At 46.0% G+C, this 27571-nt stretch overlaps 1 protein-coding gene across 8 annotated transcripts in view; it reads right to left on the reverse strand.

Moving 5' to 3' along the window:
- EPS8 (EGFR pathway substrate 8, signaling adaptor) overlaps positions 1-27571 on the reverse strand; it is a 1868600-nt gene that overhangs the window by 182435 nt on the left and 1658594 nt on the right. For 4 of the 8 annotated variants that reach the window (XM_069628372.1, XM_069628373.1, XM_069628370.1 and 1 more), the window contains exons 21-22: positions 18914-18937; positions 12193-12406 (exon numbers count right to left, since the gene is read on the reverse strand). In XM_069628372.1, the coding sequence (XP_069484473.1) occupies positions 12193-12406; positions 18914-18937 (238 nt within the window). The remainder of the gene's footprint in view (positions 1-12192; positions 12407-18913; positions 18938-27571) is intronic. The other 4 variants (XM_069628376.1, XM_069628375.1, XM_069628377.1 and 1 more) reach the window with 1 other exon arrangement.

Below are 27571 nucleotides of genomic sequence, written 5' to 3' on the forward strand. Positions count from 1 at the left end.
GGTGATTTGCAACGTTGAAGGAAAGAAGGTCTTATTTTTCTGATGTTGAGGAGATGAAGTCTGACCTAGTGGTAGATGTGGAGATGAAAAGCAAGAAGTTGTAAGATGGGTCAAAGAAAACACCAAGACTGGGAGCAGAAACCGAGTAGGGAGGGTAGTCTGCAGAGAAGAGCAGAAAAGTGGGAAGGGAAGAGATGGCATGTTCAGATGGGAAGTAGAGAACTCCAGCCTTATAAGAGTTGAGCAAGAGGGAGTGAGATGTCATCCAGCATTTGATGCCGGAGAGACACTTAGAAATGCTTTAGCATAGTTCATAAGATAAAGAGGAAAAGGAGAAGAAGATCTGAGTGTCATCAGCGAAGAGTTCAAAGGAGAGGCCATAGCAGGAGATCAAGGTTCCAAGAGCAAGAGAATGGATAGTGAAGAGAAGTGGCCCCAGGACTGACCCTTGGTGAACACCAACACTAAGGGGGTGAATGGAGAGGTAAGGCTGTTCCAGGCATCTTGTGTATCTGGATGCTCTAGTGAAAATTAATGATGTTCAGAGAAGAGGGATGAAATATTTTTCACAGATTTATGAGACTATTTGTATCAAGTAGCTATCATTTTTTGCTGTGATCAGACATACACCCGCCCAATTAGGAGTGTGAATATTACATAGAAAAAGGGCGTGATTGGACCACTGGAAAAAAGCAAATCCCCTCCAATCTTTTTTTTATAAAGTATTTTATTGTTATTAACATAGTACAATGGTCATAATAACAAAGCAACAAGCAAACAAAAACAACTTCAGACTGTCATAGTCGTTCACAATCAGAAAAGGTACCCTGAGCATCAACAGTTGAGCGATCATCTCATCACATGCAATAATGTATAGTATGGTACAAGCACAAAACAAAACCCCCAGTGCACATTCCCCCGCCTGTACATGGGACACTCAGGCCACACCTTCCTCCCACCTGTCCCATATTTTCGACGCTTTGTTGGGACAGCCTCGCGCCGAGTAAATCCTACGCTCCATCATAGCGCATATGTCCATATCCAATTTCCATTGTTCCAGCGTTGGGGAGTCAGGGGCACCCCATTTCTGCGCGATATTGCGCTTAACCAGCCCCATCGCCGTGTGTAGGAGCAATCTTTCCCACTTATTAGCTTCTATCTCATCGGGCACGCCCAGAAGCAAAGCCCTTGGGTCCAGTGGTATGGTGCGAGTCAGAACTCGGGAGAGTTCCCTACAGCATGCGTTCCAAAAAGTTTGTATCTGGGGACACAGCCACAAAATGTGAATAAAGGTCCCCTCCCCATCCCCACACCGCAAACAGTTTGGGTCAGAAGCCCGTTTCCAGCCATATAGACGTGTCCTAGGGTAATAAACCCGGTGTAGTATTTTCAACTGCACTAATCGAAGCCTAGAGGAAATGGCGATTTCCCGGGGATGCATAAGGACTTGTATCCAATCCTCAGGATCTATCACCCCCACATCTACTTCCCATTTTGCCTTTAGTTCATTCAATTCGGGGGTAGCAAAGGAGGATATAGCATTGTAAAGGATGGAAGTGCATTTGGTAGGGATATGCGCCGGAAGGATGTTACGCTCTATGGGGGTATAGTCCGGCAACTGCGTATCTGCTGTCAGGTAGGGTCTCAAAGCATGGGCGAGGCGAATGTAGTGGTAATGTTCCGTATTCGGAATCTGGAATCGCAATTGTAGGTCATCAAATGAGGCCAAACACCCCTGTGTAAGCATGTCCCCAATCCTGGCAATCCCCGCATTCACCCACCTAGGCCACGGCTCCAACTTCTGGGTCTCAGCTAGGTTGTTGTTCCGCCAGAGGGGTTGTGCTCTAGTAGCTTTATTTTCCCACCCAATGAATCGGTGTGCCTGTCTCCACACTGTGATCATATGCGTAGTGGTTGTGGGCGGAGAGGTTCTCGAAAGGGGCTGATAGAGGAGAAGCAGCGGGTCAGTGTTGCGCATAGTGGCTATCTCAGCCCGTATATGGGGCAGGTCTCGGTCCCCGTGGAGAAGGTCATTAACCACCACCAGTTGTGATGCCCAGTAATACGTTTGAAGGCGGGGAACTCCTATTCCACCCTCCCAAATAGATCTTTGAAGTGTAGTTAACGCAATTCGTGACTGGCCTCCCCCCCATATGAGGTCTCCGAGAAGTGTCTCCACCTGGTGGAACTCCGAGTCGGGGACTTTAAGTGGGGCATTTTGAAGGACATAGAGGAATCTAGGAAGGGTCATCATTTTAAAAAGTGCCGCTCTTCCCATAAGTGTCAGGGGGAGGAGTTTCCAGTGCCGGACATCAACAATAAAGCGGTCTGTGATTGGTCGGAGATTGTTCCTTATATAGCTTGTTAAATCCCCGGATATCCATATTCCCAGGTAGCGAAACCCCTGTCGTTCCACCCGGTACGGGCAGTCCTGGGGGATTGCCTGTTCCCCACCCTTCACCGGAAAGAGGACTGATTTCCCCCAGTTGATTCTGAGTCCGCTGAGTTCCCCAAAGCGGACTAACATTTGCGTTACAATGGCAGAGGATGTTAGTGGGTCACCCAGGTACACCAGGAGGTCATCCGCATACAGGGATGTACGATCCTCGTGTCCCTCCGGCCATCTGAATCCTCTCCAGGCGGTGTTTTGGCGAAGCCAAAGAGCTAATGGCTCGATAGCAAGGGCGAACAAAAGAGGGGACAAAGGGCATCCCTGTCGCGTACCACGGCCCAGGGGGAAGGACCCAGAGGACCAGCCATTCACTCTCACTTCCGCCTTGATGTTAACATAAAGTAGCTGCACCCAGCCTAAATAGGCCTCTCCGAACCCCATGCGGCGCATTATTTCCCAAAGGTAGTCCCATCGAATGGAGTCGAACGCCTTTTCAAAATCGATTGCCAACAAGGCCAAGGGTTCGTTTATAATCGGGGATCTCTCCAATGCTAAATGGAGGCGGCGCAGATTCATCCGAGTCGATTTGGCAGGCATAAAACCACACTGATCCGGATGGATCAAGGAGGATGTGACTAACTGCAACCGATTCGCTAATAGCTTAGCAAGGACCTTAGCTTCTCCGTTAATCAGCGATATAGGTCTATAAGAAGCACAATCATGTGGAGGTTTGCCAGGCTTGGGAATGACCACAATGGTGGCCTTGCAAAGATCTGGTGGGAGGGTACCCTGTTCCCGGGCAGCAAGAAACATCCTATGTAGAGGACCGGCCATTTTGTCTACTCCTAGCTTCTGCCAAGTTTCAACTGGGAATCCGTTCGGGCCCGGTGCCTTTCCCGACTGGAGCTGAGACAGTGCCTCTGCAATCTCAGCCTCTGATAAAGCAGAGTCCAGCTGGTCCCTCTGTTGCCCCGAAAGGATCGGCAGCGTCACCTCATCTAGGAGGCAGGGGTTTAGCGGTGAGGTCGGAGCCCGATACAAATCTGCGTAAAACTCTGTGAAGGCCTCGGCAATCCCAGAGTCCGAATGTTGGGTGTCGCCCTGTGCCGTGACAATTTCCCGGACATGGCGCTGCCCCTCGTCTCTCCTCTGCAACCAAGCGAGCAGTTTACCCGACTTATCCCCAAGTTCATACACCCTCGCCCTAGCCTGCCAATGGGCCTGCTTGGCGTCATCCATCGTTCTGTTACGGAGGCACTCCTGGGCGCGCTGGAGGGATCGGTGGGTCTCAGGCGTAGGATCGGATATATGCTCAATCTCCCTGTCTCTCACTTCCTCTTCGGCCTTTAATATTTCCCGGAACCGGATGTTTCTTTTATGTGTCGTCCAAGAAAGGATTTCACCCCTTAGCACTGTTTTATAGGCCTCCCATAATATCACGGGGCTGTCCACCGACTTCTCGTTAATTTCGAAATATTCACCAGAAACTTCCTCGAGGCGATCTATCAGTTCCGGGGACCCCAGATAATAATTGTTAAGTCTCCACGTTCTAGGGGGAAGGGGACCCTGCATACGCAATTCAACTAAGAGGGGGGAGTGGTCCGAAATGCCCCGGGGGAGTAAATCTGCGGACATTGCCCTATGGAGGTCGGTATGTGGCAAGAAGAAGTAGTCCAGTCTGGACATGGAGCCGTGAGCGCCGGAATGGAAGGAGTACTCCCTATCAGTCGGGTGTAACTCTCTCCATACATCTCGGAGCCCAAGGGCCGATGCAAAACTGGCCAATCTAGTCGAGGTGTCAGGGTTGCGATTTCGGAGATGGGAACGGTCAAAGTTATCATTCATGGTATCATTAAAATCACCCCCCAGAATGAACGTATCAGGATGGTGTTTCCCTATAAGGGTAGTAAGATCGTCCAGTAATTCCTGTCCCAACCCGGGTGGGGAATAAATTGCGGCAATGGCCATCGTCTGACCCCAGATGGTCCCCATGACGAACACGTATCGACCCCTTGGGTCGCGCTCAACCAATTGCTGAGTAAATGGAATGCGCTTGTGTATCAGGATGAGGGTGCCCCTGGAGCCCATTGTGTACCCCGCCTGAAGGGCAAGGTGGTAATTAGTCCTCTGAAAAAAGGCACAGTGTGATCCGGCCAGGTGGGTTTCTGTCAAAAGGGCCACATCAGGGGAGTGTCTATTTAGAAATTGCCTAAGCAGGCGCCGTTTAATCCCGGACCCCATCCCATTCACGTTCCAGGTGAGGAACTTCAGGGATTTGGTGTGGCGCATGGGTGTCCCGTGAGTCTGTGCACAGGATATCTATCACACATGATGGGGGTCTGTACGATTGTAGCAATCAGTGAGAGATGGTGAAGTGGTAACTTCGACCAAAGACAGTGGTTCGTGTCCGTTATAAACATATGACAGTCTTGAAGTAACAAACAAACTTCCAAACATTCCCAACTTACCCCCACCCTATACTCCACCCCAACACGAAGTACCTGTCGCCCAAACATAGCTGGACCTTCAACTTAAGGTAGCAGCTCAAAAACCCAGACCCTAGAGCCGGGTCTAGATAAACAAGAAGGAGGGGGGGGGAAAAGGGAGAAGGAGAAGGAGAAGGAAAGGAGGAAGTTCGGCTAGGGGGGGGGGGTTTTCAGAGGCTCCTCCAGAGTCCCCTCCCATGCGCCAGTGTCAACATCTTCCATGGTGGACTACTCATGCGTCCGGCTTAAGAATACAAACAAAGAAAGAATACTTCAAAGCGCCATTACTAGGCCAGAGGGGCGACAGTCCGGTCAATGTCCTCGCTGATCTGCATCGGGGTCCAGGACCCCCTGTTCATTCCTCTCCGGGTTTCCTCTCGGGGAGGCGTGCCTGGGCCTCGGTCTTCCTCTCGGCCTCCTCGGTCTCGCAGTCCAATCACCTTCTATATGGGCCTCCGCCCATTTCCATGCCTCCTGCGGGTCGCTGAAATGAACCGTGGTTCCACCATGATATATCTTCAGTTGGGCCGGGAAGAGCAGGCCATATTTCACATTTAGTTGGGCCAGCTGTCTCTTGAGTGGCTCAAACGATTGTCGTGCCCGCTGCACTTCTCGGGTGTAGTCCGGGAAAAAGGCGATTCGGGAGCCGTTATGGGTAATCGAGCCTTGTGCCCGCGACAGTTGCAGGAGGGCATCCCTATCTCGGTAGTTGAGTAAGCGGGCGATGATAGTACGTGGCGGGGCACCCGGGGGTGGTCTACCCGCCGGCATTCTGTGAGCCCTCTCCACTGAGAAGAACTTTGAAAAGGATGTGGCCTCGAAGATGTCTACAAGCCACTGCTCCAAGAACAGCTCCATACACTGTCCCTCCTCCCCTTCTGGCAGACCCAGGATACGGACATTATTGCGACGGGATCGCCCCTCTCCATCCTCCACTCTTGATTCAAGGGTCTTAAGGCGGTTTAAGGCCTGGGACAGTTGGCGGTTAATCCCGCCTATATTGTCTTCCACTTCAGAAATACGTTGTTCCGCCTCTCCCGTTCTGGAGGTTAGTTTCTGTAGATCGTGGCGTAGGAAGGAGACGTCTGCCGCCATGCTATCTATTTTGGTCTCCATGGAGGATCGGGAATTAGCAATGGCCGCCATTACATCATGGAGAGAAAGAGGGCCCTCCCCATTGGGGGAGTTCGGTCGCGTTGCTGGGGCCGCCGGGGCCGGGGTGGTGGCGACGGCAAATTGGTCCATGCTGCTCTGTGTGGAGGGTTTCTTCTGCCTTTCTTTCCCCATAGTTCCGGGGAGGCGTGGGGCGTCCGGCACGGCAGGTCGAACAGTGCTAATTACGCCCTTATGGATCTACTCCGGTGTACCGTGTCGCAGCCCCGCAACAGGCCAGGTGGAAGGCCTCGGGGTCCTCCAAACACCTTCCAACACGCAGGTTCCACGAATCCACCGTCTGTATGGAGCAGGGGGGGGGGGAGAGTTAATCCCACCTACCTCTAGCTCTGTCGGGCCAGGCCGCTGCCGTCCTCCACCACTCGGGGCTGGGTCGAAACAGCCCAAGAGCAGGAGCCGTTTGTCCGGGCGACCTCCGGTTGTAAGAAAAGTCAGTGTCCACTGCGTGTGCCGCACCACACCAGGCCGCTTCAAGCCCCAATCAGACAGGAGGTGGTCTGCCCTCAAGCTCCGGCGGCCATCTTGGTTTCGCAGTTCGGGGCCCCCGGCCTTCAGTAAATTGCAGATTATGGCCCTCCAAACGGGCAGACCACAGCCCGGATTTCCGCCGGTCGTAGCCCCCAGCTTCACGGGCACAATCGTGGCGTTGATGTCGCTCGATGTCCCCAGGAATCAGGATAAAGGTACAGGATTGTGTCGGCGCTTACGGGAGCTCACTCAGCTCACGTCCGCATCGCTCGCGCGCTAGCCACGCCCCCCAATCCCCTCCAATCTTAATCTGATTGGTATTGCCAAATACACAATTCAAAATCCGAATGTGTGGCTTGTTTCACAAATTGCCTCAGTCTGAAGTCTGACAAATCTTCTATATATGATTAGAATTGTAATAAAGGAGGATAGGAAAATCACCAAGAACTACTAGGTGAGAACATAATGGGAACAGTTGGGCCATACAGTCGACACATTTTTCCACAAATTGTGATGGATAATCTGGTGGATGGTATAGAATTATTGGGTCAACTGATGAATTGTGATCAAGCAAACATTTCAGATGTAGAACCTATACATCTGCCAGTAAAAAAATAAAAATACGATTTTTTGATTTGGGCATATTTAAACATTTTTACAGGTGATTGCCACACCGCCATCAGATTTTACGAACAGATTGTCGCAATGAGCGGAAAAGCACTGATGCCAAAGGTCAATAAGTACAGGAAGTGAGTAAGCTGATAGCTATGTTTCAGTAATACAAAGTAGTATATAAAGGCTTGGGAGGATAGCAACATGCTTGCCTTGGAAGCAAGACGACACAGAGCACCACAGGTTCGATCCCCGGGTCCGCGCTTAGAAAGCTCTGAGTATTAAGCGTGTCATGAAGATGTCACCTACGAGGGATGGAAAAGGGAAAAATATAAGCCTCTACCAGTTTTCGTACACTACAGACATCCTGCCTGAATCTGGCGGTCAGTTTCTCAAGGTCTACTGTATTGCATTTAAATGAAAGAAACATCAATCAAGCTAAAGGGGTACTTATGTCATACTGAACTAGAAGTGCGGTGATGGCATGCTATGGTTTTCAGGTTTTGACAAATCATCAACCAAAAATAATTCGTTTTCACTGACAATGCAACGAAAGACTTTCAAAGGTAAAATCCGTAAGTCTAAAGAAACAACATGACCCATATAAACATGATTATTATAAATAGGCAAAAAGGTAGAATAAGTGCTATTTTTGCACTGATTCAGGTTATCCTGCTCTGAGAACAATCACAGCAAAACAGTGTCCTGATGGCATAAAATATTCAGTGTCATGGTGGCCAAAATAGGAATATGGTCTCCCTCACAGTGTATTCTACTGCTCCCTTTCTGGGATGTAGCATCCATCATGTTTCTTGGCTCTAACTAAAAGACAAAGGGTTTGGGCTAAGCAACTACATTTTCTAAGGGGACCTCTGGTAGAGGTGTCAGGATGGGTGAACACAATGTGCCCTTAGGGCCTAAAAATGACGATACCGATTGTCCGCATGATTTTCTAAGCTAATGTAATATCTCAGGGATGTATGGTATCTTGTAAAACTGGTTGCCCTGTATCTTTTCTGAACATTTGTGAGTCATCCTAATATTGACAAAGCCGTCTTCATCGCCATTGATAACGATTAGGGTCTAATCTCTTGGAGGAAAACCTGGACCTAAGCAGAAGACATACCAGAATGCCAGAATGCCCAGTGTTCTATCCCAGATCAATGACAGCAGACCAATTCAACAACAACATGATCAATGCTGGTGGTCCTCCTTTATCCAAGGGGGGAGGACTAGTTGAAGCATATCAACTGGTCTCAGTTCAGTGCCTTCCAGAGAAGTCTGCTGATTGGGTTACTGATATTTACTTGCTTGGATTTTCTAGGGTGCAGGATGTCGCAGTTGAGAATGGGGCCTTAAACACTACACCAGATGTCAGATCCTTTCTAGGCCTTCCCCATTCTTGGACTGATGCCCTCTCCCCAGAGTGCATTTCACTCCAGCCCGATACCCTTATCAAGATGGTGGCATTATCCTCAAGCTATGAGGGCTCTCACCCAAACTGTCATTGCAAGATTCAAGTTAGGCTGCCAGCTTGTAAATCATCTCTGGTGATTGCCACCCGTGCCTTGTGCCTCATTGTGCATTCACTCAGTTCATCACTACAGAGCCTCTCTTTGTTCTGTGACCTGACACCCTGCTCCTCCTGCTCCAATATACGCCCTCGCCTCTTTGCATACAGTGGTTCTTTTGTGCATTTATTTGACTCTCCTGCTGCCTTGTTGTCTTGGCCTCTGATGCATAAGGACCAAGTTTGGATTAGATAAATTCAGCTCAGCACCACTTGGGCTGCCATTCGTCACAGGCCTAGTGTAGGTTTATTTCCTACCTTATGAGGTTTTCTTCCACCATTATGAGGTTTTCTTCTAAAAAGATCTCCCCACTATACTTAGAATCATCTTGTAGACAGCGTTCTATCCTCTGACTACATTGACATTTAGGAGGGCCAGCCCCACTTCACCAGACCCAAGAACCAGAATAAACAGTTGCAAGGTTCTATTAACAGATGCAGAAGGGGAGTTGTTCAATAATACCTCTCAGCCCACACTTTGGGATTCTGTAGGACTAAAAGGAAGCATACTCTGATCCCTCTCTCACAGCAGGTGATGAGAAGGGGGAGAATCATTGATGCAGAAATGAAGATTCAATAGAGCCTTTAGAAAGGTGGATGGGGGTGAATTATAGCCTTATATTAATCATATGAACTTGCTGCCAAAAGGGATTGCGATGGTATCCCTCTCATGGGCCATTCTCTCGTGCATAACTGTTACTTTGGCTTTAAAGCTTACACCAGATTGAGCCATTAGTTGTCAACATTTTTTACTTAAAATATTGTCCCAAGATTTTACCCGTGGTATGTTTTATTGCTATAATTCTAGATCGGCATCCCATGTGTTTGAGGCCCAAGAAAGAGTAATGCCATTCTCGGTTTTTATTACCAATCCTCACAGATATTAGGAAGAACTTGCTTATTCCATTACTGTTAGCCAATGGTCTAAAACCATTGATGGGCAAATCCAGTAATAATGACTGATTTATTCTATAGCAACTTGTCTGAAAAAAAGAGCTTGAGGGAGGGGATCATAAGTCTTTACTGCAGACCAAATAAAGTAATATATTTTGCCACGGTTATCAATGTTAAAGGGATTTAACTGTTTACAAAAATGTACCAAGGTATTCTATATCAAGATCGGTTTTGGGATCTGTTTCTCCGATTATTCCCCAAATAACACTGCCATCTGTAATTAAAGTGATTAAAGTGAGTGATTTAATACAGGTCTATGATCACCCCCGTCAACTTCCAAGACCTCGAACATACATTTCGCATAGACCACGAGAGCAAGGTTAGACCACAGTCTGAGCCATAATATGGATTTTCATTTTCCTTCATAATCAGTAGCTAATCCGCAAAATTCCAGCTGCAGAGTTATAGTTGGCATCCCATTGGGAAACAAAAGCTTTTTCACGAAACATATTCTTACCTACAGCTAACATAGCCACATAATCATATGCACTTTATATTTACAGATGGTGGTGTTATTTGAGAAATTAAGGGCAGTTTAGTGCAAATTCGATTTTTCATCTACTTTTGTATTCTTTTTAAAGCTTGTTTTGAAAATGAGCTTTATAAGCACTGCATCTTCTATTGGGGGTTACCTGATAAATTGTGATTATGGACCATTTTTGACTTTGATGGAATTTAACGATAAGGAGTACTTACAATTATTACAAGCAGAAGAGGTAAAGACGCATGCCACAGATGTCTAAAACAGATGTGATTATTGTGTAGTCAGCGCTGATAAAGCAAAACCACTGTTACATTATTTAGGTGCTACTAGGAAATAGAGTGGAAGACTGGATAACACTGAAATAAACCTTGATCACAGAAAAGAAAAAACACATTGCAACATAATCCAAAAGTAGAAAACAGGGCTGATGCAAAGTCCTGTGAAAAATGTAGTGAGGCAAGAACAATTCAAAGCACATATTGGCATTTTTCAATTTGGGATAAAAGGGATAATCCTGCAGCTACACTAGAACAGACACAGCTGTTTCCCAGAATACATGTTGAAATGGACTATGCACTGGAATCGAGCACTAACATTTAGTACCCACAGAGAATGGTTTGCACCTTACTCCATGTAATCATGACTGCAATGACCACTTGGCATGGTCTCTGGCTGCAGCATAGTTCTTTGGGTATGGCCAATCTGTCTGCAGGACCTATTTGGTAGGCAACTGATGTGCTAGCGTTGCATGGGTCTCCTCTGAGTCCTACAGACCTCTAGGGTTAAGGCTGTAACTCTACATAAACAATCAAGATTGTTGATACAAAAACTATTGAGTAAAACCATTTGTTTGAAGAGAAAACTTGTAACTATAACTAACTATCCAGATGGTCTTAAATGTTGATTGGATCACAATAGATTTTGGTGTGCAGGGGACAGGAGTGTTCCACAAGTCTGTGGACATCAGTTTGTTTTTCTAATTGGTAGCAAAACCTAGTGTCCGGGTTGTTTTTTTCTGCTGCATACCCGCTTGATTACCTGTCTGAAGAAGGACACTACTTTTAATTATTACAAAGGTGTGCTTCTAGATAATAGGAATTGACACCATCCTAGTAAATGGCATTCACACATGTTCAATGCCCTGGACCCAGAGTTTAAGGTTCCAGGGGCCAAACTTGGCCTTTATTTTTAAGCTGCACATTCCAGGCTTCCTTGCATCTCAGGTCAAATAAATGTACTACATTTTCCTCCAGCTATATGAGCTTTCCCAGAAGACAACTGAGCTTCCCACTCACAAGACCTGTGTCAAGCAAGGAGGAGGACTCGGACCAGAGGTCATGGTTTAAACATAGGTTAATTTCAATAAAATGACCATCTTGAAGGTCAGTACATTTCCCCATTTAGTATTTCACTGGCGGGCCAGTGGAACATCATGCAGTGATTTTCATCATGCACACACTCAACCGGCACCCGTTTAGATGAGGGGCTAGCTGAAGATTTTCAAAAATATTTTTTATTTAGAAAATGCATATTTTAAGTTCATTAATATTGGTAAAATGTTCTTCTATCCTTAATAAAGATGGCCATGAGTGGGTGCATAAACCATTTGAATACAGCATATTATATAAATCCTTACAAATATTTTAGAATATCAATACCAAACCACCAAAAATGTCCATATCCCAAATAAACCTAGAGCCGTGGAAGTTTGCCATTAAATGGTTTCACTATGTGTACAATATATCTGTACAAAAGAATTGATGTGTATGTCACATGAAGGCTCTACCCCCATGTTTTCAAGATGCTACAAACGATATGAGTTCCACTGGTGAATCATTCCAGACTTAAAACTCTCAATCCAAGAGGGGCATGATTAGACACATGAACACATGAGTTTAAAAATGGAATTCCAATAGGATCTTAAACACCAGTAGGGCCAATATTTCCCAAGTACTATAAATTTACAATGTACATAATTTCACAAAGTGACTAAGACGTAAAGAATGACCAAAATAGATTACATTTTTACCACACTTTGTATTAAGACACTTACGATCAACAGGGATTTGCTTATATCTTTGGTTTTCCCGCATAACACTTCCTCCACTGTCACTGGAGGTACTGCTCTGTCGGCTAATATTTCCTCCATAGGGTGGCTTGGGTGCAGGTACGAATGGTGGTGCTGGAACCGGCGCTGGAGTTGGAGGAGGTGAAGGAGCAGCAGGCAATGGTTCAGTTTGCTTTGGAATGTAGTCAATCTTTTGTTTCTGAAGAGATAGAATCATTAGTGTCAGTATTTTATCTTAAATATGCTAGAGACCTTACCTGACCCAACAACTAAATGGTAACAGGTAAAATTCATTGAATGCAACTAAAGGGAAAACAAATCTAGGCAAGGACATCTGTCTAAACCCTAAAAACCATGTAGTGAAGCAAGGCAACAACCGAGGTGGGCTGCAGCAATAAATAATACATTTAAAAAATAGGGTTGTCCTATAGAAAATCAATGAGACCTTCATCAGTAATGGTCAAAATCAAGCTTTCCCCTTAAAGTGGAACAGAAATGTTTGAAGCAGAACATCAATTTTAATTTACTAGAATGTTGAATTTGAACATGAGGTATCTCCTCTATTGTCTGTTTCAAGGGTATTTATTAGTTGACCCTTCTAATAAAGTCACATATATGGCTCTACCACACTTAATTTAAATCTCAGCACATTTCTGTAGACCCACTTCTTAGTGGCTTTTGTAGACACATTTGAAGCGTGAGAATAGGGAAAGAAAATTCAATGCAATATGTGATATTAATGTTTTATCCTGATGCTTATGTGCAACAATGGCTTGATGATGAATTCCTAAGTCAAAGTTGAAATGTGATTATGTTTCAGAGTGCAAAAAAAGAAAATCAGGAGAACGGTTCTGGGCTACCTTCATATGGTAGAGAACCGTGCCTGGAAAAACGGCCAATAATACATTAGAGTAGTCCAGCTCCGTGTTGTTGACTGATCCAACAACCATAGCACAAACGTCTCAAGGAATGTAGCTTAGCTAAAAGCCACTCGTCTTTAGCAGACTGGATTACTGCTCTGGTCTCTTTATGGACTGCCCCTCCAAGTATTTGAGTTTCTCAACCAAGTACTGAACTTTGCTTTCTGCACTCTCGTTAAGAGTTCATGATCATCAACCACTTCTGCACAATGCCTAGATGTGGGATTGCTTTTCATGTTCAACTGTTTGCACCTCCAATAGTCTCCTTGTGTCCAAATCCATTCATAGGCTACCTCCCCACACCATGCTTTATTTGGCCAAATCAATTGCCCACTACTCTAATAAATGCACTCATCGATCTCAAACTTGTCTCAGTTTCTCTATCCAAAAAATAACCCTGTGCTTCTTCTTGTATTTGGCCCCACCCACCAGCAGAACTACTTACTCCCTAAAACAGGGATCTGAAACCTGTTGCTTTCCACATATTGTGGTCGACCAGAGGTGTTGCTGCGGGGGGGGGGGGGCAAAGGGGCTATAGCCCCTGGTCTTTTGGTTGTAGCCCCAGATAGAAGCTCAGGGGCTACAGCCAAAAGGCTTGCTAGCCCCTAGTCCCGACAGCCTCGACATTAGCGTAGCCCCGGATCTCTTCCAGATCTAGCAACACCCCTGTGGTCGACAATACACAATAATCCCACAACATTGACTATGCATTGTATGGCTGATGAGTGTAGTAGTTCAAAACATATGAAAAGCCAAACATTTCAGACTCTTGCCCTAAATTATCCCAGTGTCTTTCAAACCAGACCAAAGCCACACTTCTGATGTTGGAAAGCGCTCTTTCATATTACCACCATATGGCTAGGAAGGCTCCATTTAATGTTACCACCTTCTCCCTCATCCACCAGGTTCTTCTAACCTCCTCAAAACCCATGTTCATCGATCGAAAAGCACCCAGCAATGGGACAGCTCTGGCTGACATGTAACCTTTTCTAAAGAGTTTCTAGTCAGGCTAGAACCCCACTGCACAGCTCCTGTGTGCTGGGCCTTTGCATGGTACTACCATTGATATTTCAATCCATAACTGTAAATCGAGAGACAATCGCACAGTAGTTAATGTGCAAATGCTGTACGGGCAGCTCACCCCACCTCACAATCATGAAATGCCTTATATACCTCACTTATTCGAAGTATACCCTGAAGTTATCCAATTCCATAATATTAAAGGCACATGTGTACAGGGGAAAACGTGGTGTCACTGTCCACAGGCATTCTCTAGGTGGCACCTATTTAACATGAATTGGCTATGTCACATGTGTTGTGAGGGAATGAGGACCGAGCCCCTTCAAGGGAAAGAGCTTGAGACTATGGGAGGGAGCGGGATGCGGTAGGAAAGGGAGGGGCAAGGAAAGAGGGAACTTAGTTATAGGGAGGAATAATAAAGTGAAGGTCATGGACAACCTGTGTGGTATGTCTTAGGGTGTGTATGAGGCCCAATTAAGGGGCACAAGAACTGGCGATGAGGCCCCACGACATGCAGCAGAACGGTGGGCCAGCAGAGCCCTGCAGACAAAAGGGAGCAGCACCCCAGTGAATTGTCTAGCAACAAGGAGTGCAGCCGGGGGGACCATGTGCCCAGCAGTGACGAGATGAGACGGACTGCCCAGCAACAAAAAGGTGGGCCGAGTGTGCCCAGCAAGGATCTGGCGTCCGACAAAGGCACAACAGAGTGCGTAGGGCAGAAAGGGGCACAGCAGAGTGACGGGGGCGCGAAACGCTCAGCACCGATCTGCACTACTCGTGCGGCAAGAGAAGAAAGCTCAGCAGATATCTGGAGAGCTGCGCTGGTGAAGAAGGGGAGAGCCACCAGCATACAAGTGCCCAGCAACCTGCGCCAGTTTGCGAGAAAGAACTGAACGAAGAGCCCAGCAGCCCGCGTGGAAGAAGGTGAGGAGGGAGAAGAAGCAGGGAGCACCGCTGCGGTAGCCCAGCAGATGGGAAAAGGAAGAAAAGCCAGCCAGAAGAGATCCAAAGCGGCCCAGACGGGGAGGAACCAGGCTCCGGTAAGCAGCCCACGCCCCTCCCCCCACCGCTGCATACCCAGCAGAGGCCAACGGCAGCGAGCTGCCTAGCAAAAGCATGCCAAGCTTGAAAGTACGCCAAGTTTGCACTACAAATACGGATTTGGGACCAACAGTTAATGCTTTGGAGAAAAGGCAGGATTCTCAGGTGTCTAACCCTCTTAAAGCCAACGGAGCAACCAAAATCGATCAACAACCAATTGTGCCCCAATGTGTGAGGAATACAAGTAATCATGTTGTCAGCTTAGGTACACATTGCTATAGAAAGGTCTGACAGCCCATCTCAAACGGAAAAATATTTATCCCAATTTCGAAGGAATATACAAAGGTTGGCATCATAATTCCAGAGACTCATGCAATGCTGACCATGCACAGGGCCCTGAAACAATCCAGCTAATTCTAATGTTTGAAGCACGACATGTAAAGATTCACTTATCAAGTGCGCCAAGAAGCTCCCATGTGCGAGAAGAGAGGAAAAAAAAAAACAAAGAGGACAATCGTAAAACTACAAACTGAGTGCTAACTGGGACACCAACATCCCGCCAAACCCCAGCCCCGTGGACTCACTTTACTATAGCCCCTAATGCAGCACCATAAGAACTAAAGGACACACGAGTGGCCTACACCACGCAGGCCACCAGTATTGCAAGTTGCCAAGCCCACCGAAGGAGAATAGCGACACGATTGAGGGGTGCCATGAAGGTGCCCACGAGGGGGAAAAGCCATTGCGCCTCTCACACCACTGCAGAGGCCCAGGGAATCCCCTATATAGAATACCACCAACAGCCCCAAAAGAGTTAAAGCCGCGGCTGGGCAAGGACCGTCTACCCCGAGAACACGAGCAACTATGCCGCAAGCCAACTGACCGCCCATCACCACCCAGGACAACCAACGGAGTAACTCCACCTGCAGTAAGTCATGAGCAGCAACCAAAGCCTGACCACCATGCGAAGCACCACCACACGCCCCTCGCACCATGGCTGAAGAACGAGTAGCTGCCGACGCAGGAATACAAACCCTCAACAACGTGGGTCCCACATCCCATGCCAGTCTCATGAGGTGCTTTAACCCATTTTCTCTTCACCCGCACCATGATCAAGGTCAAAGGTGGGAGGAATGGACTGAGGTTTTGAAGACTTTCTAGGAGCGACAGGGGACCAGAATCCCCCAAACAAACTCAGCATATTCAGGAACCTGCAGGAAAAGAAGTAAAGGGCATCATCAAGACGATTCCAGCAAAAGACAGGATCACATACCAACGCCTTCTCGCAGCCAACGCCAGGTTGATAGCATTCATAGTCCTTTTTGGAGTCTACTATGTGTTCAATCAACACGTGCAGCTTTGTCATCCGCCTCCAGAAGAACATTATGGGGTGCAACTTCGCCACTTTCAACAATGAGGAGGCAATACGGCAGAGGATCATAGAAGGGTGCACCTCGTCAACGTTCAGGAAACACCTTCTCAAACAGCCAATGCCCCTAACGAAAGTACTCAATCTGGCAAGAACGTACAAGCGAATAGAAGCACAGACAGCTGCCATCGAAAACAAAAACAAATGTAACTCCATTGCGGCCCCCACGGTAGGACGGATGGAATACTCTAGGCCCACAGGACCCTGCAAGAGAAGACTACTCAGACGCCACCGGCACCCAATCCTGAGCAACGCACAATGCCGCAAATGTGGACTCGTGGTCCCACGCAGACGACCATGCCCAGCCATCAGACGGAGTTGCTGGTGCTGTGGCCAAGAAGGCCACCTTCAGACGGTATGCAGGATGAGACCACTTACAATCACTGGATACCAACCCATACCACCACCAAACATGACCAGACAACCTCGACAATCAGGAAGCCCCCACGACTGGCCCATGCACTGGAGGATCCGGGCACCAATGTGTGGCACTCAAGTCTGCTGACATTACGGCTAGAATGGACATCGAAGACATGGACACCAACCCACCCATACCATATGGAGATGAACGACCCCTCCACACAGAAGTAAGAGATACAAACTGCAACATGGCACACTAACACCATCGGTCATGCGAGACATCATTAGCCATTCAACCACCCAGGACCCTTCGAGATGTCACACCGGGGGGAGGGGTGTATGGAGGCCACAAGAAACTGTGGTACAGGGCAGTGGTACCAGACAAGAGCAGCAGCACAACCCCTGGGCCAATCCCAAGCCCACTTAGTCCAGTGTGGGACAGCACTGCCGGCACAGCCAAAAGGTCACTCAAGATATGACCCAACCCAGGGAGACCGCCACCATCCACATGATACCGAGCCCCGCCAGAGGGCACAGCCACCTCAGCCATCGGACAGCACCACAGAGCACCCTCATCAACGTCCACTATAGATAGTTTGGGGTAACCCAGATGAAGGACCACGTGCCCGAACAAGAGACGGAAGAAACAAGGAAACCCAAAGAAAGGACATACCGTACAGATCCTATCTTAGCGACAAAAGACCACGGTGAAATGTCACCACAGGTCTCCCTCTTCCACGAGTTATACTTTGAAGAATATGAACCAACGAAAGAGGTAGTTATCGAGATGGAGGAAACAGAGAACAAAGACATGTGAAACGCTGCAACGAGAAAATGCAGAGGAGACACGCAAGCAACCAAACAGACCTCATCAAACCACAAAGAGACCCCAACAGCTTATTGAGCACATGTAGTCCGGGAAGTCTCATCCTAAGTGGGGGAGGTGTTGTGAGGGAATGAGGACAGAGCCCCTTTAAGGGAAAGAGCTCGAGACTATGGGAGGGAGTGGGAGGAAAGGGAGGGGCAAGGGAAGAGGGAAGTTAGTTATAGGGAGGAAGAATAAAGTGAAGGTCATGGACAACCCTGGCTCCTGTGTGGTATATTTTAGGATGTGTATGAGGCCCAATTAAGGGGCACAACAACATGTCCAAGAAAAATGCATGTTTTCCATTTCTCTCCTTTAAGTAAATGGACTATGGTTAGAGGAGGTGGTACGTGACTGAGAAAACGGATAACAGCTGAGAAGAGAAATCAACGCCGAGCATTACACACAATGAAAATAATTACTGAACACCAAAATCTTCTCCAAGGATTAATGATAAACAGAGTTGCTGCTAATAATCGGATCAGCATTACTGAATAATGTGGTGCTTAGTTTAAAAAAAAAAAGAACACACTGAGACATACGTTTAAGACCAGGTGTGACAAACATCATAGGTAACAATTATACACTGATGATCTTAAGAAGAGCATTTTGATCTAAACATTCTAAGTCATTAATGCATTTTGGCTGTGCATGAATCGATTTAATTATGCTTTTCAGACACCTGTGAAAGTGGATTAAGGGAGAGCATGAAAAAAATCCAGACAGGATATATATAATTCTTATGATATAAACATATATCATATGTATGGGTGCATATATTTAGCATCGTTTTTACAGCTTGCATGTTATGTAGAAAGAACTGAACAAGGCCAACGTAATACTTAAAAGGAAACCATGCTTCAGGCATTGAAGTAAACGTGAGACACATTCAAAGAAAACCAATTGCTCTCCAGAAATCGGGTCTACAGACGCATCTATATTAGTTTCACACTCTGGTCATGCTAGTAGGAAGATGCGAGATCACTGTAGTGCGACACATGGGACTGAGCACAGCAGATGACAGGGTCTAAGAGAGGCTAAAGAGGCACAGGAGTATCAACAGTATATTACCTCTGATAGTTCTCCAAGCAATTGCTGTGCGGAAAATGGAGCAAATCACACCATGATGAGAAAATGCAGAACATTTTACACTTTCAAATGTGGCTATCTAGACTGGTGACTGTCATACATATTTTGCTTGTTTTTTTCAAAAATATTTTTTATTACGACACAAACAATGCAAACGATTATAGAAATCATAGTCGTGCATATTTGTTTAGTATTATATTAAACGCAGTCCCCTGTACAGGGGAGCTAATTGTAAAGTTATCGTAAAACATTGTTAGCATCTATTTTATTGGGAAATTGTGCATAGCATCCATGCAGCTTTGCAGACGCATCGAAGCATTTCTATTAATTAATACAACTATCTACCTTATTCTTGAAGTCTTTCGAAAAAGTGAGAACCTTCACAAGGCTTCAGCAAAGCAGAGGTTTTCGTTTTTGTTTCCGTCAAAGCCATTGCAATGTAAACTAATTTTCAAAGAATGCTAAAATGAAACCTGCATTTTACAGCTTCTTCCTAGACGTGCCATCCCACCTGTCAAATAGGACTTGGCTTTTCATTCTGTCAGTAGGAATTGTAGCCACACATTTTGCATTCAGATCATTTCTATTTAAAAAAAAATTGATTTGGTTTTGAATTCCAAGCTATAGAATAGAATCTGTTCAACGAAACACATCAACACAGTAAGGCTGTTTAACATTTGAACAGTTTCCTCAAGAACTGAAAGCACAGGGGGGGGGGGGGGGCTCAAGCAGCCTTCGACTCGCCACGTGTTTTGGACAACAAGCCCTATTTGCCTTAGCAAGAATAGTCAACTGGAAGGTGTAGGTTGCAGATCCCTGTATTGGAGGGCATGTATGCTACTGGTGGCAATGAACCAGTGTGAAATGTGCAGAAGGGCTAATTGTATAATATATTACACTTTTTAGATGATGTAATTACTAAACACAGCGAGCACATTTTTATCAATATGTGATGTAATTGTTAAAGTGTCATACCAGTGCATGATTCACGTGCCCTCCACAAAACTGGACCCAAAGTCCACCAGGATAAACTCATATGCTCTCAACCCACTGGGAACCTCAGATCTGGTTCTGCTCTTCTCCTCGTTAGACCCCATTACAACTCCACTAGATTGGGAGGATCCTCATTCTCGATCCAAGCCCCCGGCATCTGGAACTCACTTCCACTACGAATCTGCCACATTTATAACTACCTCTCCTTCAGAAAGGCCCTCGAAACGTGGCTATTCCCCATGGCAAACTGAGTCACCCTTCCTGCCTGTATTTCTATCGCCACTACCTATTTCGGATACATCAACATTCAACCACATCCAAAGACAAAAGTCACGTGTGCAAACACGTATAGGCGGATGGCAGCTGTTGTCACAGTGGCTCGCCCTACACACAACAACAACACAGGCAAGCCTCTTGTACATAAACCCACAGGTGAATGCCAGCCGTTATTGCAGCGGCCAGCCTTACACACCCATTCGCTGACCACTCAGTGTTCTGGAACACACACCTATTGTGAATACAAAACGAACTTGGACAGAATGTCCTGTTGTAATTAGCGATAACTCAGCCTTTACAGATGACCTAAGCACCAGGTACTCAAAGACAATTGAAATTAAGAAATGTGAAGAATAGCACAGGTACTGCTCTAGAAGAGATGGTTATAGCTTGCACAGCTACTTCACTTAGAAGATAGGTGAAGCTTAGACAGACTGATAGGTGGGCAATTTGCTCAATGTGGACGGGTCTTGGAGTGGACATTATGAGCCGTACCTTATAATCTTAACCTGTCTAGTACGCTTGAAGATGTAAGAAGGTAACCTATCCATTTGCACTTAGAAATCTAGCACATAACATACATGCAAGCACCCTTTCTACTGCACTAGAAGGTGCTTGAACGGTAACGGATTATGGAAAGCAGAAGATGTAGAGTAAGACTATATGGCTAGCCTGTATATGGTGCTAGAAAATGCTATGAACCTAGATCTTAATGCAACCTGACCCTAGAGCTTAAGGCTGCCTGTTGGCCACATCTCGAAGACGGTATACAATAGCCAGTCCATTTGCGCTCAGATGACTTTGAGGGTACCCTGTCCATAGGGCCTAGAAGAGCATATGAGGGTAGCTTGTCTCTTTATAGAGACAATTGGATCACACAGCAAGTTCAAAGAAAAGCTCCATCCGAGCTTAAGGTATGCATAGATGTACCACTTCAGTGGACATCTACCGCAGGCACAGCTATCCATCCACATACTCTAGAATACAGCCACGACCACAAATTTGGTCAAGCTGGACACGTAAGGGCTTCACCCTTTACACCAGACTTCCTGCAACACCTCTACCAATAGAATACAGCAACAACCTATGACAATTTTCGATATGGCTGGGGCATATTGAGTCTGTTGCACTAGCGCTCTGTTGTGACCTCCCTCAGCACCCATCCAAATGCTGACCTCTTGTGTTGCCTATCGGAGCCTTGCAAGCCCACCTAAGTCTTAATCTTGACCAAATGCACGCATGCATTCTGAGCATTCTATGCAAGTTTTTCCCATATCCGGACTTTGGTACCAAAGGGTGTTCCTACCACAAAGCGCTTTGAGGCCATACACGTGGGAAAAGGCACTATATAAATTAAAATGACTACGAGTCTGCATACCACAGGCATTGGCCAGTTGCCTGCCTACCATCTTTTCTGAACAGCCTTCCTCCCACTTGAGGAACACTGCTAATCTATATGTATCCCATGTAGCTAAGAGCCTTGCCTTCTGGAGGCTTCTGTAAGCTCCTTCACTATTTGGTCCCTGTGCCCATGGTTACCTGCCAGAGTTGCTTCAGCCACCATGCATGCCTTCCAAAATGCATGATCTACTGAAAGACCTAAATATTGATGACCTTGCTAGAACAGACATGTTACATGGCTAACTTCACTATCTCTGTAGATGTTCTATTTCTAATAGAATTGTTTTGCCAAGAGCAGACAATCGGCCAGGAGGGACTGCGCCCATTATCCACCCTGTTTACATCCAAGTGCCTGAAGCACACATCGAAACTATGGATACTTGCCTATCAATCCCACACTGTAAAGGCAACCTTGATGCAAATCCACACTATTTATAACAGTCACCTACAAAACCGCACGTGAGAGAGGTCAGACTTTGTCACCAGTGTCCAGTTTATTGAAGATAACCTGCTTGTTATGGGTGACATCAACATTTGGGATGGATTACCCTGATTACACTACGTCTGCCTTTGTAAAAAATGCATACAACCTAAACCTCTCGCCTGTCTAAATCTAACCCTCACAACGGGGGCACAGTCTGGCTGCCATCCTTTCATTAAACCTTATAATATTTGAAAGGTGTAAATCGCTCACCTGCTTAGACCACCACCTGATATTGACAAAATTGCCCAGCATGCACTTAAGTGGAAAAGCCACATCTCTCAGTAAAATGGTCATTCTAGATTGGAATATTAAACAGGATTTATTCGACAGCTTCAAGGATAATTAATTATTCCTCCTCTATAGGTGGTGTCCTGCATTGAGATAATATCCATGGAAAATTTTAAAAGGACTGGACAATGGAAAAAGTATCAGTGCTCACCACTGACTATTAAAATCAAAGTCTGTGGTCGAAAGGTCGCTGCCAGCATTCAGCCATTCTTGGAATAGGAAGACACGATGACTTGTAAGGGTCACTTGGAGTAGGAGTGGTGCAAGAACTCCATATTTGATAAATGAGGAAAAAAGGTCTGTCACTGGGCTTAAATGGTTGAAAGCATTTTGTGTAGGAGATTACATGGTCCTGGTCATATACAGTTATTGGTCCTAAGAGGCCCTCCGGAAGCCTTCTGGGTGACCGTCTATGATGTAATGTTGGCCCTATCTGAACCTCAGTTTTAGGCCACACAAGTACCTCCTCAGACCGACTGTTCAGATTAAATGCTGCACAGTGAAAGCACTGGTTAGGACCTGGGGGATGTCAAGGTTTCCCCCAGTGTGTGCTTCATTGAAATACTAAGCCCCTTCCCCAACGCAAAGACCTAACTAAAATCACTCACCAGGACAGAGAGCCTGTGAACATAAAAACATAAATTGATGGCTTTTTTGGAGGATATAGGAAAATCACGAAGCCCTAGTGGAATCAAGCCCCTGAAGACACGAGGCTTGAATGTAATAACTTAAGGGGAAATGCTGCATAAAGAGGAAGGGATCAGGAGAGCTGTCCAAGGCACTTTAAGCAAAATGAGCACTGGTCCACATTTGAGAATAATCCTTTACATAAGTGGCTGATCTTGAACCCCTGCTTGCAGGGTATCTGATAAGCAACACCACGTTGCAACCAATTTGCCTGTGGGAGGTGACATGCGCAGGTATGGCCCTGGATGCCCCCCCTCCCCAATACTGTGCTCTTTATTCATGTGCATCCTGTGCAGTAGTCTCCAGTCCAGTCCATCCGCATTCTGCAGACATCCAAACAGCATGAAGGAAAGGTGAAAGGAACAAAAATACTTGTGCAACATTATTATAGAATTATGTATGCTGATCACATCACGATTAATTATGTTGATATGTATTGCAACCATTTAGGATGCCTCATCTAATGAGAAAGTGGAACAAATGTTGACAGGTCTCTAGCTTCCTCTCCTTGCTCATCACATACAGGTGTAACTATGGATGTATGTAATTTAATTGTAATCAGGGTTCTTTTCATCCCGGTTATCTGATTATCTTTATCCTTTATACCACCCTACCTCTTGCCCCTATATAAGGTGATTTCCCATTTTACTTCCCCACACCATAACCCCAATTATACCTTTGCGCTCTCCACCATATATACTTTTGCAATTGGATTTTGTTAACCCTATTTTAAACAAGCAGTTTTGCTAATCTTTTTTTTATCGAACCCCTTTCACTGAAACATATTACCTTACCCCTTTCACCCGCTTGTGTCTGTTCTTTCGTAGATGAATTTCCAAATCCCACGCCTGCTGAGTTGCAGTTGTACAAATTATTTTCAGAAATGAATTAAGGGATTTTTTTTTACATCAGAGATTGCTCAATCACTGTCAACACATACTTCTGATGCACAAATTAATTTTAAAAATCCTTGGGTTGAAGTAGTGAATGGTCCCACCCATGCTGCTGGTCATATGTTTGTTTGCCTTGCATTGCTCAGATCCTGGCTTAGCAAGAAGTCACGTGACTTTGCTACCGACATGGTCTGCTCATCAAAGCAGCTATTCGCCTTTCTTCACCTGCACCTCTACCCATATCTGCATGGCAGAAAGTAAAGCATGCCTACGTGTTTTGCCTCAGAAATGTAGAGGGCATCTGTTTTTGATCCGAAAGTGCGGTTGGAGTCTGACATCTTGCATTTCTCCAGCACTTAATGTAATGACCCCCAGCCTCTGATCTTTGTTCAGCACCTGAAAAACTGCCCCCATTGCCTTAGTCAACAATTTCCATCAGAAAAAACACAAAGAACTGCTAATTATGCGAACTACAAGGCTTAAGAAGACTGAACAAACGTACTGTTTTCAGTGGCTCTCTAATGCAGCCACATTTTAAGTGAACACTATCTAGTTGCCAAGGAGCCATTACTGCCCAAACTGACATTTCCAACTGTATCCCCCCTCTTGCTTTTTTGGAGGAACTTGCCGCCCTTTCACGTGTAACCAGCTCCGGCCATCCTTTTTAGTGATCTTTCATTCACCTGTCCTCACTCCCTTTTCTATATTCTGTGTCTGCTAAGAAACTATGTATTCCCCAGAATGGATGGTCAGTCATAGCTTCTGAGTCCCAAGGATCTGAGGTTCTGTGAGTGGGGAGAGGGGTGTTATAACTTAAAAAAAAAGAGAAAATCTGTCAGTCCAATTTTGGGTCAGTGACCTTGTTTCATTGGTTCCTAACCAGAGGTTCAAGTCTGAAGAAACCCCTCTACCCACCTTCATACCAAGGCTATTGGCTCCAACATGTGCCGGTTCAATGTTCCTTCATCCCCAGATTTTTTTGCTGAAAAAACTCATCAAATTTCTTTTTTTTTTAAATGTATTCAGGGGATGCCTCCTTCCCTTTCTAAGATTATAGGAATTCCCAATAACGTTACCTGCCAGAGCTTGCCAAAGTCTCTAGTTAGTCTAGAATGCACCAGCTCGCCTAGTTTCTGAAATGGATCACATTTTTCTACACTTGATCGCTCACTGCAATGCCTTCCAGTGAGAATACATGTCATTTAAATCCCTGCATATGGACGTGTGCCTCTGAATATTGTTGGTCATTTCTTAGGGGAGCAACTTAGGCTTTCACTCTTCTGCTCAACTGGCGCACCACTAACTGCTCCAACAGAATTCCCACATAAAGCTTTAATGGAAAGGACGTATCTTATTAAGTCTTTGCTTCCATCATGTGGAATTTTCACATGATTCTTTGCTGGAGAATCGTTTGCCTATTAGGCGTACTGTCAACAACGTTTGAACTCGTTAATTTTGTTAACACCGTCATGCCTTAGGGGAAGACTGCACTGAAAAAATCCCCTACTCATGACGGCTAAGGTAGTCCCACATCAAAGGGCCAATAATAAAAAAATATTACCATTAGCAACGTAGTTCATATATCCTAGAAGCTAATTGTACTCCCCGCAAATAGCTGATCTCTATGTAAAATGTACACAAGCTGCAGAAACGAACACATCCATAGCCAAAGGGTGTGCAATGTGGCACAACTCATGTCACATTTGATCAGGTTCCCTTGTTAGAATTCTTTATCGGAAATCATATCCCTCTTCCACAGCCCTTAGGAATAAGCACACACTACGCTCTATAAATAAAGTGTATGGAATGTATGACACACAGATTTATGCTGGATGCCCGGCGGGAACAGCACAAAGGTTTATTTCACTAAATTATGCACTTAACAATGACATTCAATGCCACGTTGCACTCAGTCGTTCATTTGCGGCCCTTTGCCTATGTTAATCACCACATGCGCAAAAGCAATTTGCCCAAAATGAAAACTTAAAAAAAAGGTCTCCCGAAAGGTGATTTGTACTTTGAAATAAATGCATTTCGCAGAGTACAGCAGCTGGGCCGCTAAAAGCGTAGCAGGTTAATAAGGCGGTCTGCAGAGCTGCCATGTGAATTAAGAGGCACATTGTCAGAATCCCCCTGTGAGGCCTGCCCCTTACTGTGGGAGCTGAAAGCACTCCAATGTCCAAGACAAATAAGATGCCACACATCCCGAAGGAAACACAACTATGCTGCCGCTGCTGGATATTTTTGATGTAATTAACTATATGTGTAGCCACAATGTAAAGCTTCACAAGTGGGCAGAAAGGAAACCGCAAATAGAAAAATATATAACATTCTTCTCTGAGAATGTGCTTTCTGCACTAGAGTGAGTGACCCTAGAGTGGCATACACACACCCGCCCCCCCACCCCCTTTACCGGGGAATACAGGAATCTAATCACAAGAAATATACATTCACATATAAAATAAATTGGGTATAGAAAGTATAAACCAGAGGCAAAGTAGGGGTTTGCCTGCAGTGCCCCTTTTACATTGGTGCCAGTGCATGGTGAGCGAAGTTTTGATTTGGGTTTTTGTTTACTTCTGTGCTCTGTCCAATGCTCCTGTACAAGGCCCATTTACCACAACCTGCAGACCCATGCAGGCAGTTGGTTTGAACAAAAGACGTCCCTGTTTCCACACATCCCCCCCCCCCCCCCCCGCTACATATGATGGTCCCTGACTTGCCAAGTTCCCAGCTCCATTGTCCATGCCATGTCACTTCATGTCTGCATTTCCATTGGTGCCGGCATGCATCTCTAACCACCGGCATTAGGCTTTTGCGCACAGACAGCAAGTGAAAGCTAAGGAGAGACATGCCAATAAAGAGGAGGCAGCCTGGGGATTCCCTGCATACCTGCACCACCCAGGCCAGGCCGTTTGTGATGTGGTAGCACAAGGAACATGGAGCATGGCCACTGCAAGTGCCTGGACACATGAGACCCATCAGCACTTAAGGGTGCTGTAGATGGTAGGGCTAATCCAGGAATACAAATGTGTCCAGGTTTGGCTCTGTAAGAGGACCTTGCATCAAGCCTAAAGAGGGTGATTGGTGGAAGGGGTAGTGCGAGGGGGCAGGATAGAGATTTGCATGGGTTCTCAAGCCAAAAATGGAATGAGTTAAGACATTCAGGGTCATTACGACCATGGCTGTAGCCGTGCCGGTATTTACCATCATGGCTGCTGCCGGAGTCATGAATTTACAGACGCCCAGGAATGGGAAATTACCGGGGCATTACAGCCCCGGCGGACCCAGTAATTGTCCATTCCTGGGCGCCGGTAAATATCAGTCCTCATTCCCATTTGAGTCCCATTGGACTCAATGGGAATAGGGACGCCGGATGCACCGGTACCATTTGTGAATGGTGCCGGTGCATCAGATATGGTCTGCAAGTGGGTGCCATTCTGCCCGGCAGGTCACACCTGCCGGGCTGAAAGGCACCTGCTCATAGACCTCGTAGTTTGCCGGTCCGGTAACAACGGTGCCGGTAGCTTACCGGCACCGCTGTTACTGGACCGGCAAACTTGGAATGAGGCCCATTGTCTCCAATGTTAATGTTGTAGTTGGAACAAATTAATGCAA

The sequence above is a fragment of the Ambystoma mexicanum genome, chromosome 12 (genome assembly GCF_040938575.1).
Source record: "Ambystoma mexicanum isolate Mex_15411 chromosome 12, UKY_AmexF1_1, whole genome shotgun sequence".
In the NCBI taxonomy this organism is placed as follows: Eukaryota; Metazoa; Chordata; class Amphibia; order Caudata; family Ambystomatidae; genus Ambystoma; species Ambystoma mexicanum.